Source organism: Pelobates fuscus, chromosome 4 (assembly GCF_036172605.1).
Source record: "Pelobates fuscus isolate aPelFus1 chromosome 4, aPelFus1.pri, whole genome shotgun sequence".
Lineage (NCBI taxonomy): Eukaryota > Metazoa > Chordata > Amphibia > Anura > Pelobatidae > Pelobates > Pelobates fuscus.
The window spans coordinates 30,348,473-30,363,319 of NC_086320.1; the positions used below are offsets into that span (position 1 = coordinate 30,348,473).

General features: G+C 39.2%; 1 protein-coding gene across 1 annotated transcript in view; it reads right to left on the reverse strand.

Annotated features, from left to right (window-relative positions):
• TG (thyroglobulin) overlaps nt 1-14,847 on the reverse strand; it is a 262,451-nt gene that overhangs the window by 183,401 nt on the left and 64,203 nt on the right. Inside the window, exons 22-26 of the mRNA XM_063451042.1 lie at nt 11,982-12,107; nt 10,057-10,172; nt 6,805-6,916; nt 4,572-4,769; nt 1,470-1,637 (exon numbers count right to left, since the gene is read on the reverse strand). Coding sequence (XP_063307112.1) covers nt 1,470-1,637; nt 4,572-4,769; nt 6,805-6,916; nt 10,057-10,172; nt 11,982-12,107 — 720 coding nt within the window. The remainder of the gene's footprint in view (nt 1-1,469; nt 1,638-4,571; nt 4,770-6,804; nt 6,917-10,056; nt 10,173-11,981; nt 12,108-14,847) is intronic.

Sequence of the window (14,847 nt, forward strand, 5' to 3'; positions counted from 1 at the left end):
TTATTTTTACCAGTGAAACCAATATAACATCTCAACATTCACAAATATACATTTCTGACATTCAAAAACAAAACAAAAATAAATCAGTGACCAATATAGCCACCTTTCTTTGCAAGGACACTCAAAAGCCTGCCATCCATGGATTCTGTCAGTGTTTTGATCTGTTCACCATCAACATTGCGTGCAGCAGCAACCACAGCCTCCCAGACACTGTTCAGAGAGGTGTACTGTTTTCCCTCCTTGTAAATCTCACATTTGATGATGGACCACAGGTTCTCAATGGGGTTCAGATCAGGTGAACAAGGAGGCCATGTGATTAGATTTTCTTCTTTTATACCCTTTCTTGCCAGCCACGCTGTGGAGTACTTGGACGTGTGTGATGGAGCATTGTCCTGCATGAAAATCATGTTTTTCTTGAAGGATGCAGACTTCTTCCTGTACCACTGCTTGAAGAAGGTGTCTTCCAGAAACTGGCAGTAGGACTGGGAGTTGAGCTTGACTCCATCCTCAACCCGAAAAGGCCCCACAAGCTCATCTTTGATGATACCAGCCCAAACCAGTACTCCACCTCCACCTTGCTGGCGTCTGAGTCGGACTGGAGCTCTCTGCCCTTTACCAATCCAGCCACGGGCCCATCCATCTGGCCCATCAAGACTCACTCTCATTTCATCAGTCCATAAAACCTTAGAAAAATCAGTCTTGAGATATTTCTTGGCCCAATCTTGACGTTTCAGCTTGTGTGTCTTGTTCAGTGGTGGTCGTCTTTCAGCCTTTCTTACCTTGGCCATGTCTCTGAGTATTGCACACCTTGTGCTTTTGGGCACTCCAGTGATGTTGCAGCTCTGAAATATGGCCAAACTGGTGGCAAGTGGCATCTTGGCAGCTGCACGCTTGACTTATCTCAGTTCATGGGCAGTTATTTTGCGCCTTGGTGTTTCCACACGCTTCTTGCGACCCTGTTGACTATTTTGAATGAAACGCTTGATTGTTCGATGATCACGCTTCAGAAGCTTTGCAATTTTAAGAGTGCTGCATCCCTCTGCAAGATATCTCACTATTTTTGACTTTTCTGAGCCTGTCAAGTCCTTCTTTTGACCCATTTTGCCAAAGGAAAGGAAGTTGCCTAATAATTATGCACACCTGATATAGGGTGTTGATGTCATTAGACCACACCCCTTCTCACTACAGAGATGCACATCACCTAATATGCTTAATTGGTAGTAGGCTTTCGAGCCTATACAGCTTGGAGTAAGACAACATGCATAAAGAGGATGATGTGGTCAAAATACTAATTTGCCTAATAATTCTGCACTCCCTGTACATGACCTGAGCAGACCTAATGTTGAGGATATACAATGAATATATGTAGGATATGGAACAAAGAGTTTTTACCACCATTATAATCTATATTTGGATATAGCATGAAGATAGCGTTAACATTCCCTAGCAGGGATGACATTTATACTTACTGCCGGTGAATTCCTGACTTCCCAGAAAGAATGAAAAGGTCTTCTGCTCTTTTTGAGATTTTACCCCTTTACAGACTCCAGAACCCCCCAAATGGGATGTTTCACTCCAGTCCTTAGCATTACATAACAGGACATGCGGGGAGCTGAGCAATCCACATAGGATTGTACCTGAGAAAGATTACAGCAACATAAAATATCAGTGTTCATTCTATGTATGCAACAGAAAGGTTCCTTAATTGGATTACTTTTGGATTAAGAGAGTAATATTATAATGAACCTAATGTTGCTTGGAATTATAATACCCCAAAGGGGATTGTCCCGTCTAAAGCAGCACATATTTGAGATATCATAACTTGGCATAAATTGACACATGTCAGTTAAAGGGTTAGCCTAAGAACCAAAATTATTTCAAATTACTGAAGTGATTATGGTGCAAAAATCCCGCCCCTGCAGTCTGACTGCCTAATTTCCCAGAAAATTAACTTTATTATTTTGTCCTAGCCACACACCCTCAGCTGTCAATCAGACAGCCACACTAAGCACTTCCATGATAACGGATACATCAATTTAGTACAAATTCCCCTTCCGTCTGTCTTTAGCACTTGCAGGTTACTTCCTAGAGGCACATCTGCAAGTTCTGCTACTCTCTGATCCCAGCTGTGTGTATGCTGGGGTGTGCCCACAGACCTGTTTAATGCCAACGAGAAGCTTACTGACTGCCAATGTAAAGGTTCTCATAGACAATCAAGGACCCTCTATCATAAGCACAGAATAGGCTAATCATGTGGCTCATTGCAGATGAACAGTTTGTCCTCAATGCTTCATTATGAGAAGCATTGGATTGGACAATGTCAGACACTAAAAAGGAAGTTCATGCTGGGCATAAGAGGTGGAAGATCATCAACTGCAGCTAAAGACAGGTACGTTTTTATTTGACACAAAAAAATGTAAATGCATATATTAACCATATATATTGGAAAATAGGAGTTTTCAAAGACATTTTAATTTTGCTTGCTATATTACTATATTATATAATAGTGGTTTAAAGGAAACATTATTACATGGGACAATCATTGATTAGTCTTCATTATGCATTGCGTAGAAATCCAGAGAATCAGTGTGTCTGTGAGGGCGCTAATCGAGGGACCTATACCGCACACAAAAGACACGTCTGTCCTGCTGTACTTCACCCTCCATCTGTAAGCTGGAATACGCAAGTTTTGAAATACAGAAATAGGTGAAAGTCAGGGAGAGGGGTAATAAATGAAGGATGATGTTCTGACTACAGTGTAATACACTACATAGCACTGAGGCATGAAGCTAGCCAGTCATCCCTACTTACTGTGAGCTGGCATTGCACCCACATACAGACCTTTTTTTTTTTTTTACAATCTGGTGCAATTTTTGGAAACCTGTATAAACCTGCATTCTTCACAATTGCCAGCAGGTTCCTTACAAAGACCCACATGTATGGCATTTGTTTATCTTTATGTTTTAAAATGCACCAACGCTGTTCTTTGTGCTTCCTCGTGAATACTTCAGCGCTAATATTGCACAATAAAGGATATTGTATAATCTCAAATACTTTTTGCATAGGCTGCAAACAAGAGATCCCCAGCTGTTGAAAGCTGTTTTTTTTTTGTGAAAACCCAATTTAAAAAGAAATCGCAATTAAATGTATGCATGTTTTCATTATGCAAAATAAAAAACAAAACAGCCTCCCCCAACAAAGCCTGTTACAATGACATGTCACAAAAAGCATAAACAATAAAATACAGTCATATTAATAAAGCCAAATAATAAGCAGAGATACTGCGTACGGCCAAATAATAATTGAACCACATGGATGAAAAAAACAAAAACACAGTATCAAAGCTAAAGTCCCACTGACATAGATTAATTGGAATTCGATTCGTTTCCATGAGGCGGGCAGATGCTATGAAGAGCTGTATTTAGGACTTTGTGAAACTAAAAGTAATGGCCCTAAAAAGAGAACTTAAACTTAGATATACGTCATCACGATAGCTTTTATAGATTATATGTGTGACTTAGCAAGTCTAACACTTGTCCACGTGGACTCTCCTCCTGTACGATTGCAACGTTACAGTTATGGCGCTGAGATCAGAATAATTGCTATCCAGAGACTGTGAAGCAGTTAATAAATAAAAAATAAAATTCTAATATATAACAAGCAGAGAGTACAATAAAAGTGGAAAAAAAGAACATTTTCATTGCTCCTGCTTTGGACCCATTGCAGAGCAGGGCCTTTAGCTTCCACTCCAACAGCTGTATGTTAATCTAGCCCTGATGATATGCATTCTGTATGCATTAATTAATCCAACTAAACGTGTAGACTACTGATATGACTGGGTCGGCATTGCTCTAATTAACAGTACGTTGCTGCTGCTTGCATTTCTAACCTGCTATATGAGACCGATGCAGAGCATCTGTGCTCCTCATGAGATATTTCCAGATAACTGTAACTATATTGATCTGTAATCTCTTTAGAGCGGAGGATATTTGCTGTATGGGTGCCCTTGAAGTCAGGGGGCACTACTGTCAGAATTATATGAAAAATTTATTTCAAAAAAAGTAATTTTGTTGACGTGATCGCTGGGTTATTACATTTCATAGAATGTTAAGTGGCTCAATTCTAAATACTTCGTTAATTTGGGGTCAATGTACACTACCTGCCTATATTTAAAGAAATGCTACAAGCACCATCACCACTACAATGAATTTAGTGGTTATGGTACCAGAAGAGCCCTAGCGCCATCCCAGAGTAAGTAGCCAAACTATTTAAGAACGGATAGACAACTAACAGGTTGCAGTGGTTATGGTGCTTGGGGGTGTTCCTTTTGGACACCATTGGCAGAATCATTGGGGCTTCTGCCCTGTGATGCATAGGGAACCAGTCACAAGAAAACAGTAGTTCTACTCCAAATTAAAAATGTCAAATGTCTAAAATTTAGTTCTAATAAGGAAACTCCAATTCAACCATACCCCAAATCATTTTGTTAATAATTCCTCAGATATTCAGTATTTATCTTCTTCTCACGCACGGTGGTTTGAGGGAATTTTTTCCTGATTTCTAGAATTTACCTTTATTTAAAATGATTTGACTCAGTATGAAACCATGGCAGCAGGGATTCTGTCCACACGTCTGGCGGCAAAAGTAATGCACATCTGTCAAAGATGTGTCCTGAGCGGAAAAAACTGTTGTGTTGTAAACACCATCAATTGTATTGCTGAAATCAGTCTTCTCATAGGCTTTCAGACCGGTCCTGGGGAATTCATGACCTAAAAAAAATCGTTCACATGTCAGATGCATTGAAAGCAATAAGACGTAATGAGTTTTTATTGGTCTACAAACTGAATATATATTTATGGCTTATTGTCTGGAAATTGAGTTGACAGCTAGTTACAGAATTAATAAGGTTAGTTACTAACGAAAGTGAATTCCCTGCAAATAGAAGGTCATTTATTTTATTCTAAATGTTGGCATTTGGGTATTAGTTGAATACTATGTGGAGTTTAGTGAATAACAATGAAAGTTAGGAAATTATCTTAGTTGTCTGTTCAAGACCACGACTTAGGAAGTGAATAGGCCCAACACAAAAAAAAAAAGGTTTATGCTTAACTCGAAAATATGACAATGATGAGGATAACAATGAAATGTTACTAAACATGCTTATCAATTTCACAAAAAAAATAGTTTTGTTTCTATGTCTCTATTCGTCTAGTTAGCCATCCTTTCATAAATGTACATGGAGCGAGATTGCCTTAAAAGGGACACTCCATTGCTCAAATACAAAGCTAAAATAAAAATCACTGTTTATCAGATATACCCCCAATGGCCCCATGCATGCATTTACTTATGCATTTTTCCATTGGGTGTTTATATAAAAACAGCTTGCAAAAGCTGCCGATCTCTTGTCTGCATCCTTAGCAAGCTCTTCCCTTCTAACTCCGCCCAGACTTTATGTGGCTGTCCAATCACAAACTTCGAAATACAGCTCAATGAGAAGTCTTTGCAAGGCAGGTGCTCTGAGCAATGAAAGTAACAGGAGTTATTGTCCAATTAAAATCCAGGGGGTGTTACAAGGTTAACTTATAAAAGTGACAATTTCTATTAAAATCTGCACGTTTTATAAAATGAAAAAAGAAGGCACATAAAGCACTACGGCACGCTGAAGTGCTTTAGGGTCCTTAGTATCACAGGCTTCCGGCAAGAGATCTGCAGCTTTTGCCATCTGTTATTAGGTATATACCCAATCAAAAATGTTTTCATATATGGGGTATACGTACTAAACAGTGATTTTATTTGAGCAGTGGAATGTCCCTTTAAGAATTAAAGGGACTCTTTTAGCACTATTACCACTGACCATTTCAGTCCCTATAGTATTGGCCAAACTGTTTTTCAATTAGTTTGAAAAAAGCTGGAATTTCCTCAAGCACCCAATGCCCACTGCCTCACACTAGGATGTCATATGAATATTATGTACCCAAAATATTTATACAGTAGCCTGTCAGCTTGGTGGTATGTGCATGGTTAAAACCCACTACTGACAAGTATTTTGCACATTTATTGACAAATGTAAAGCATCCTCATGTGATGTCACAGACAGAGGGTGAGCTTTAGGTTCTGGGGAGTACGTTTATTTTTCCCAAACCAGAGTATCAGGTTTGGATTTGGGAGCCTGAGTTCATAGAGACGCAGTCGTGATGGGAAAGTCGAGGTAACAATATTGGACAGTGTCAGGAAAGAACACGTATCAGCATCAAAGTGAGTTCAAAAGGTCAGTCCAGGCAGCTATGGTCCTAAGTGGTAAACCCCATTAGGAAGTCGGTACAAGTAAAAAGTGCATATGTCACCAGATACAAGGCACACAATGAGCTATGGGAGCTTCTATCAGGAAGCTGGGTCTGGTCACACCTACTGAGGAACGAGTGCATTTATGGGACATTTTTCATATGTGGCATCACTTGCACCTCCATCTACGGCACATTATTACAGAAAAACCCCATGAGTTCAGTGACCATGCCAAGTGTTGAGCATTGGACAGGGATTCCTTCAGGATACCAGGAAGCAAAGTGGACAAAACCGAAACTGGAGTCACCACTCACCAACCCCCAGATGGCATTGTGGTAAATGGCTACCCTGGGAGGATAATGGTGGCAGCCTTGGTGGGTGAGCCTATCTGCAGGTAGGTTGTAACACACAGGAAATTCAGCTATAAGAGACACAGAGTGTCTCTTTAAATCATTTATTTATTAAAATGTTTAAATATGGAAAAGAATGTCATGGTTTCTAAGTCATGTAATAGGAACTCACCTTGCTTTCGATACACTTTGACACTGTTTATATCAGTCGGCTTAATTTTAAATTGACAACTGAGACGTTCCATGTTGGCAGAAGAAGGATTTCCCAGAAACCCTTGCAGCATCTATAAACGATGAAATAAAATAATGCTTTACCATTAGAAAGAATAGAGCAAGAATCTAAAAAAAGGAATTTTGAGGGGGGGGGGGGGTGTAGTAGATGCACAAACACATATTTTAAAAGCTGTAAAAGCACTCTGAAACATGGTAGCATGATGCCCTGCTCACAACAGAGGTTCTCACAGGGTGAGGCAAACCAATAATGCAGAGTGAGGACTACCAATAATGCAAGGTGAGGACATAGTCTTAAATTAGAGGGACAAAGGTTTAAAAATAATATCAGGAAGTATTACTTTACTGAGAGGGTAGTGGAAGCATGGAATAGCCTTCCAGCTGAAGTGGTAGAGGTTAACACAGTAAAGGAGTTTAAGCATGCGTGGGATGGGCATAAGGCTATCCTAACTATAAGATAAGCCCAGGGACTAATGAGAGTATTTAGAATATTGGGCAGACTAGATGGGCCGAATGGTTCTTATCTGCCGTCACATTCTATGTTTCTATGTTTCTAGGACTTCCAATAATGCAGAGTGAGGGCTAACAATAATGCAGGGTGAGGACTACCAATGGTCCAGAAATTTATGTTTATTTAGCTTTAAAATCCAGGAATGGCATAAAAAGTACTTCTATGTCATCCTACGTAGACTGTACCAGCCCCCTTAGTGCAGTGTACCAGAAATGAACTCACACTGAAAACGTCCCACTGCCAGTGAAACCACCTGTCAATGAGTGGGCATCCGGAAAAAAAAAAAACTCATCTATCTTTGTAAGGCTCTCTAGAACTGCAGAAATATGATGAAACAATGACTAAAGATAACCATTGAGAGTTGTATTTGCATTCCATTGCCCAGAATTCCTGGCTGCTGAGAAAGGATTGTATACTCCAGGGTTCTGTAAAAAAATATAGGATTGCAGACTTGTCTGGGATTGGTAAACCTAGCTCAGTGATATTATACTGGCATTTTCTAATGCTATGGGATATTCGTCTGTTTAGGGTTCGGGTCAACAAACCACTATTCAGAGAATTAATTCAGTTCCTCAAACTGCATCAGCTTTCAAAGGTGACAATGATATTAATTAGAAATAGTTTCTAATCTCACAAATTAATGTGGCTATTAGTTAACCATTTACATGCCAGTGACACACATGGCTGTATAACAGTTGTTTTGTATGTTTTATTTCATGTAATTAAACAGTATTAATCTTATATTAGTTTGAGATTCTTTGTGGTTCATTATGAATTCATGTGGTAGCTATGTAATGAAAAGAATAAGAAAAGGAAATTATAACAACCTTCCCATGTGTTGCTTAAAATGAGGACTAAAGTAGCTATCTTAGAATTAAAGCATTGTGTTTTCTTCCTAAAATATGTTTCTATATCCAGAAAATGTGTTAAACCTGCCAAAAGACTTTGAATTGCAGTCACTACATCTTAAGGCCGTAAGATCTGAGATACCTGTCCAGTCAGCTAATTACAACAAATACTTCCTTCCTGTTGCATTTTGGAAACTGGATTTAATTAATGTGTAGTTTGCATGTAAATCCCACTTCCTGATTAACTGCTCATTTACCAGAGGAAGTCTGGTGTTTTCGCCTTGGTACTATCCTGCGAATATTTGGTAAGGTATTCCTTGACTGGTCTACACACTATTTATATTATTCTGGTTAAATTCATGCCCAGGATTACGCAACCTGCGGCACTTCGGATGTTGTGAACCCCAATAATGCTCTTACTGCCACAATGGTGGTAAAGCATCAGAGGAGATGCTGAAGGTTGCCTAACCCATCCCTAGATCAAAACCTTCCACCCATCCAGTGTCACATTATCAGAGATGATAATCTAGCACTGCGATCCATTGTTTTAACATTTTTCCCACTCCAGTTGGGAATACCTCTAGGGTGTGATAGGTTAGCCAATCCCTTGTTGACTGGAAGTAACACTAAGGTAAGTATGACTTTGGGTCCTGTTTCCTGAAGTTAGACACACATAAATGGGGCACCTGAGGGGAATGGTCAGGCCACCAACAAAGATGGCCGTTTAGTTTGGGGCTCTGTCCAACTCACAGGCTTCCCATCACCTATCTACAGGCACAGAGTTCAGGAACGGGAAGCACACTTTAAACACTGCTAAAACCCAGGAGACTTGCCAGCCATCTCTTACCTCTACCAATTATTTTTCTAACTTGTATTCATTATCTGACTAACCAGGTATAGACCAACTTAAATCTGACTCAACACGAATCCAGACATACCTTACCAGAAAGGTCTACAAACGCTTCTTCATGGTATTCTCAAGAGATTCTCTGATAAAATACTTCTCTTCAAGTCAGCCTCATTTTTACTCCATCACACAACAACTAAATCCTCCCAATACAAAAAATTTGATTCACATTTTAAATGTGGCCAAGAGTCTGATCCCCCTATTTTGGAAAACAGATACCCCTTAACCTGTGGTTCTAACAAATGAAGGAACTCTGTGGTATAGAGTAATTCACACTGAGCTGTAGGTTCTTACTTAGGGATCTGGAACCAGTGGCTTCTTTCCACAGAATCTCTTTCAGAAACCATAATTATGGACGTCCCTTATCATAAGTTCTACCTAGATCCCGTATGACTCATGTGAACACCTAGATGTCATTTGTGTGCATTCCGTGATGTACTGAATATACAAGGGTAATAAAAAATGTAACTGATGTTTTCACAATTGTACTTTTTCATTTTCGTTAAGTTCATACTCATAATGCAGACTTGCAACAATATGTGACTATGACATCATGGCTGAATGATTTGTTTTTGTCAAAAAAAATAATCATAAAATGTGATTTACAAAAAAAAAATGAGGCTCCTAGTTTTATCAATCTTGGTCAACACCAGAGGGTCATGGTACTATCTCCACTCCCATGGTGAGCAGACTAGCAGAAGATACCTGTTTCATAGAAAGTCGAGTTGACTGGTGCCCTGTGAACAGTTCAAGTTAAGGTTTTACCCCAAACCCAAGTAAACAAAATAACATGTTCTATATAATGTTGTTTTATAACATATTATGTTTTGTGAGGATCTAAACCAAACATGAAGCACCACATTCTCGAAAGTTTGATAAAACCTGGGTAGTTAAACAGAGGTTGTAAGTAAATAGAGATAGTGATACCCGGTTGGTTGTAGAGCAGATGATATTGGACTGATCTCCGTTATACTGTTCACAAGCCAAGTTGGATCCATTTGGAGATACCGTGAGATAATCGCAGGCGTCATCCATCGAACAGTCTGAAAACAAACAGGATTAGCTGTGTGATGGATGCCAAAATAAAACAGTTTTATAACAGTGCCAATGTATTATTCCCATTATTCTTTGTTTGATGAAATATCATGGGACTATAAGGTCAGTTATACCACCGTGAAGCCACAGAATGCCTCCCTCTGTCAGAGTATAGTACAAACATTACTATAACACATAACCAAACACAACATCACAGCACTGAATGATCTGAACTACAAAACAACCTGCATTAGAAGGAGAGGACATCCAAGGAGACATATGGTAGGGAAATCACTACCTGTTGGTAGTTTCTCTGACTGTCTACAGCCGAGTTATTAATTAGAGGCAGCTCACTCAGTGCTGTTGGGGTTGAGCTGCCCAAAACATTTACTTTTTTTGTACAAAAATTATTAATATTTGAGCATGCATAAAATGCACCATATTAATGAGGCCACATGCAATAAGGTTGCATTGGTGTTCAGGGTGTCCCGTAAAAAATTATCCCTATTGATATAGTTTACAATAACCCTATGTTCCACAGATACATTCAGATATATGCTCGTTTCACCTCAAAACGGTAGAATGTGGCATGCAGGCAGTATAACAGCTCTAGAGCCTTTAACCCCTTAAGGACCAAACTTCTGGAATAAAAGGGAATCATGACATGTCACACATGTCATGTGTCCTTATAGGGGTTAAATGTGTAGCATGCTGTAATCAGTCCTTTCATGCTGCATGCAAGACTTGTAACCCATTGTGTACTGTGTGTCAGGCTTATAACTGATAGTAGAGGGCTACATGTCAGGTTCAGAATGTCTTTTAACCTTTGTATCAAGTTCTACAATTCATAGATTGCTATTTGCAAGCATTATAAAATGCAGCATGCTGCATGGCAGGTTTATAACTCAATGCACTTTATAACCCACAGAATGCTGGATGCCAGCCTTAGAACTCACAGAATGCTGCATGCCAGCATTAGAAACCACAGGATACTGCATGCCAGCCTTAGAACCCACAGAATGCTGCATGCCAGCCTTAGAACCCACAGGATACTTCATGCCAGCCTTAGAACCCACATAATGCTGCATGCCAGTCTTAGAACCCACAGGATGCTGCATGCCAGCCTTAGAACCCACAGGATGCTGCACGCCAGCTGTAAAATGCTTATATTATGCTGCATGCGAGCGTTATAACATAATAGAATGATAGGTCAACATTTGCAGAAATAACCAAACTCAGCATCCACCACATTTCACCGAATACTGAGTGGCACTACCAGTTAGTCTGACAGACAATGTATTTTGAACCAAGACATTGGCATGTCAATGAATCATGGTAAATGTTACTTGTATAGCGAATAAAATCAAAGAGAGGTGCTTAGCTATACTCTAGAACTTGACCAACCTGGAAGCTGACAGTTAAATGTTACATGATTACCCATCGTAATGGTACTAACTTTACCAAACCATGAAGTGTGGAAGGGCGTGTAGAACTGTAACCCTACTGTTCAAAGAAGATCTTCAGCCAGTGCAAGATCCAACTGAACATTTTGATGGTACCATTACCACATAGTCTCTTTTTCATCTCAGCGTATGAAGCTGTCATAATCTGAAGGCCAAATTTGGTGATCTCAACCTTTATTGTTCTGATGTTTTTGTGTTGGTTATAATTTGGAAATTGTTGTCTGCTACAAATAAAAAAAATATCTGACATCTAAATGGTGTGGCTTTTTTTATTTTATTTCTAATTTATTTCATCACATCATAATATACTTTCCTTGTCCATTTATTGTGGAGAATTTTGTCATCCCAGCTTACCTTTAACACAATCCACAAGCTGCTGTTTAGAGCCACTCGGTTTTACGAACCCTACATCACTAGATATTTCTTCACCAGTCAAGAAGACGAGCTGGTCCTGGGGAACTAATTCAAATCTTCTTAATACTGTAATAAGAAGCAGACAATTTGCTTTTTTTACCATTAGAGAAAATCAGCCAGACTCAATGCTTCTTCTGTTACAACTTCTAAATTGCAACCACATGTGTATTTAAAATATTGGTTCATTATCCACACAGGAGCTTTCCTGGCCTACGATGGACCACTCATGGTGTTCCATATATGGAATCGGTCAAAACTTACCACACGTTTTTGATCTCAGATACAAATTATCAATATAAAGTTTAGTTTTGTTTTAACATATTTACAATCGAGACAGTGCAATGGAAAGAACAATGTAAATAGGAATAACAAAATTCAAGCTCTGTTTGATACTGCTTCCATTCTACAGAACAAAACTGATTGTGATCAAACTCTGTGAAATAGTCAGCGAGATTTACCAGCGATTTATAGGTCCTTAGGGGATATAATCGGGAGTTAACATGAAAATGTAACTTTTTTTGTACAATATCAACTTATTGCGAAGTGACAGCAGAAGGGTAATTAGCATAACATTTCATGTTATAGTCCCACGGTTAATAGTGAAGATTAGAAAGATCATTATTTATGGCAGACTGTGACTGATGAATAGAGATAAACAGAGATAAAAAGAGATTAGACGAAAGACCAATAGAAAACTGGCTGTAGTTATAAATTGTGGGCAGACGGGATAGGCAGAACAACAGAGGCAGAGAAAATGTCTATCCTTCACTTCTGAAGAAGACAAAGGAAAAAAGAGCGAGGTGCAAATCATTGAACGTGCATTAAAAGTGAAAAGATTCACATTACACTTCACATTACACTGTGTGAGGAGAACCAGCTTGATAAGAAGTGAGCAGTTTCCCTCTGGGCTTTTCTGTTGGGTTTGTTTAACTTGCAGTTTAAGTGGCTACAGCGGGGATTGGATGTTACTGACTATATCACGTATTCACTCATCTTCTATGGTACGGATATATGTAATGATTGCTGGTACTGATTCTGTGTTCATGAAACTGCACAATATTATTACTAACACGGCTTTTCACTGAAGTGTGAATTCAAAGTGAATTTCAATTTTAAAGGGACACTATAGTCACCTGAACAACTTTAGCTTAATGAAGCAGTTTTGGTGTATGGAACATGCCCCTGCAGCCTCACTGCTCAATCCTCTGCCATTTAGGAGTTAAATCCCTTTGTTTATGAACCCTAGTCACACCTCCCTGCATGTGACTTGCACAGCCTTCCATAAACACTTCCTGTAAAGAGAGCCCTATTTAGGCTTTCTTTATTGCAAGTTCTGTTTAATTAAGATTTTCTTATCCCCTGCTATGTTAATAGCTTGCTAGACCCTGCAAGAGCCTCCTGTATGCGATTAAAGTTCAATTTAGAGATTGAGATACAATTATTTAAGGTAAATTATATCTGTTTGAAAGTGAAACCAGTTTTTTTTTCATGCAGGCTCTGTCAATCATAGCCAGGGGAGGTGTGGCTAGGGCTGCATAAACAGAAACAAAGTGATTTAACTCCTAAATGACAGTGAATTGAGCAGTGAAATTGCAGGGCAATGATATATACACTAAAACTGCTTTATTTAGCTCAAGTAATTTAGGTGACTATAGTGTTCCTTTAAGGCCAAAGAAGTCGAACTGGCAGCACATATGACTTATAGATTTGTTTTCCCTGTTCACCTAGTATGGCCTTAAATTTAAAATTCCCTTTAAATTTTGAATTTAGTGCATAACCCTGTAAATGTCATATTAAGGTTAATCGCAGGATGCATCTGTTACACAACCCTATTATGTTGATCAGAATCCAAATATTTATCAGAAAAGACAAAATATTTAGAAGTAGATAAATCCCAAGACAGATGTTTTAATTTGCAGCAAAATAAACCTTAAAGACCATTTACTGAGAGAAAACGTTTTCTGCTTCAGCTTGCATGTGATACATTGTGTCCCCATTGGTCTACCAACTATGGTAACAAAGTATTCTTGGTGGGATAATGTCCATCATGATGGGCACTGAGAAGTAAGCTTACCACCACCCTCCCATCCAGAAAAAAAAATCTTAGTGTTTTTAAACTACTGTAAATATTTTTTTTCCCCACATAAAAACTGGTGGGGCTTTTTTCAAATCTCAAAGAAAGAATTGAGGGAAAAAAAGCATAATGGAATCCAGATTCCAACTCAGAAGACAATTTGAGGGACACTGTAGGCTCATTGAAATGGTCTGGGTGACGTTGCCAAGGTCCCTTAACCCTGCAAAGGTAATTATTGCAGTTTTTAAGAAACTGCCACCTCTAGCTTCAGCTTCACCCAAACCCTATAGAAAAGCATTGTATAGTGCCGCTCATGCACATTAGATCTTCCCCGTCTGCTCATTTTGGCAAGGACCCAAGCCAGCTTTGAGGGACATCAGCGCTGGAACAAGGTAAGTGACAGAAGATGGTTTTAACTCCTTCTGCATCATGGGGTGGGGTGGGGGGGGGGGAGGGGAGGAGGTGCTGCAAGTGAGGAGGAAGCTATAGTGCCAGGAAAACAAGTTTCCCTTTAAGTAACAGTTTCTCTGGGCTGGACTGTAGTTTGGCTACAATCGTAACCATATTTAACAGGAACTTGCTGCCTGAGGATACCAGGAGTTGAAACTGAACATATGCTATGAAAAGATGGCTTTGTCGAGTATCACTTTTAACATGCACACAGAAGGGTCTATAAAGGAGATGATGATAGGGACATGGAGTAGATATAAAACACAGCTTATTTGGTGATTG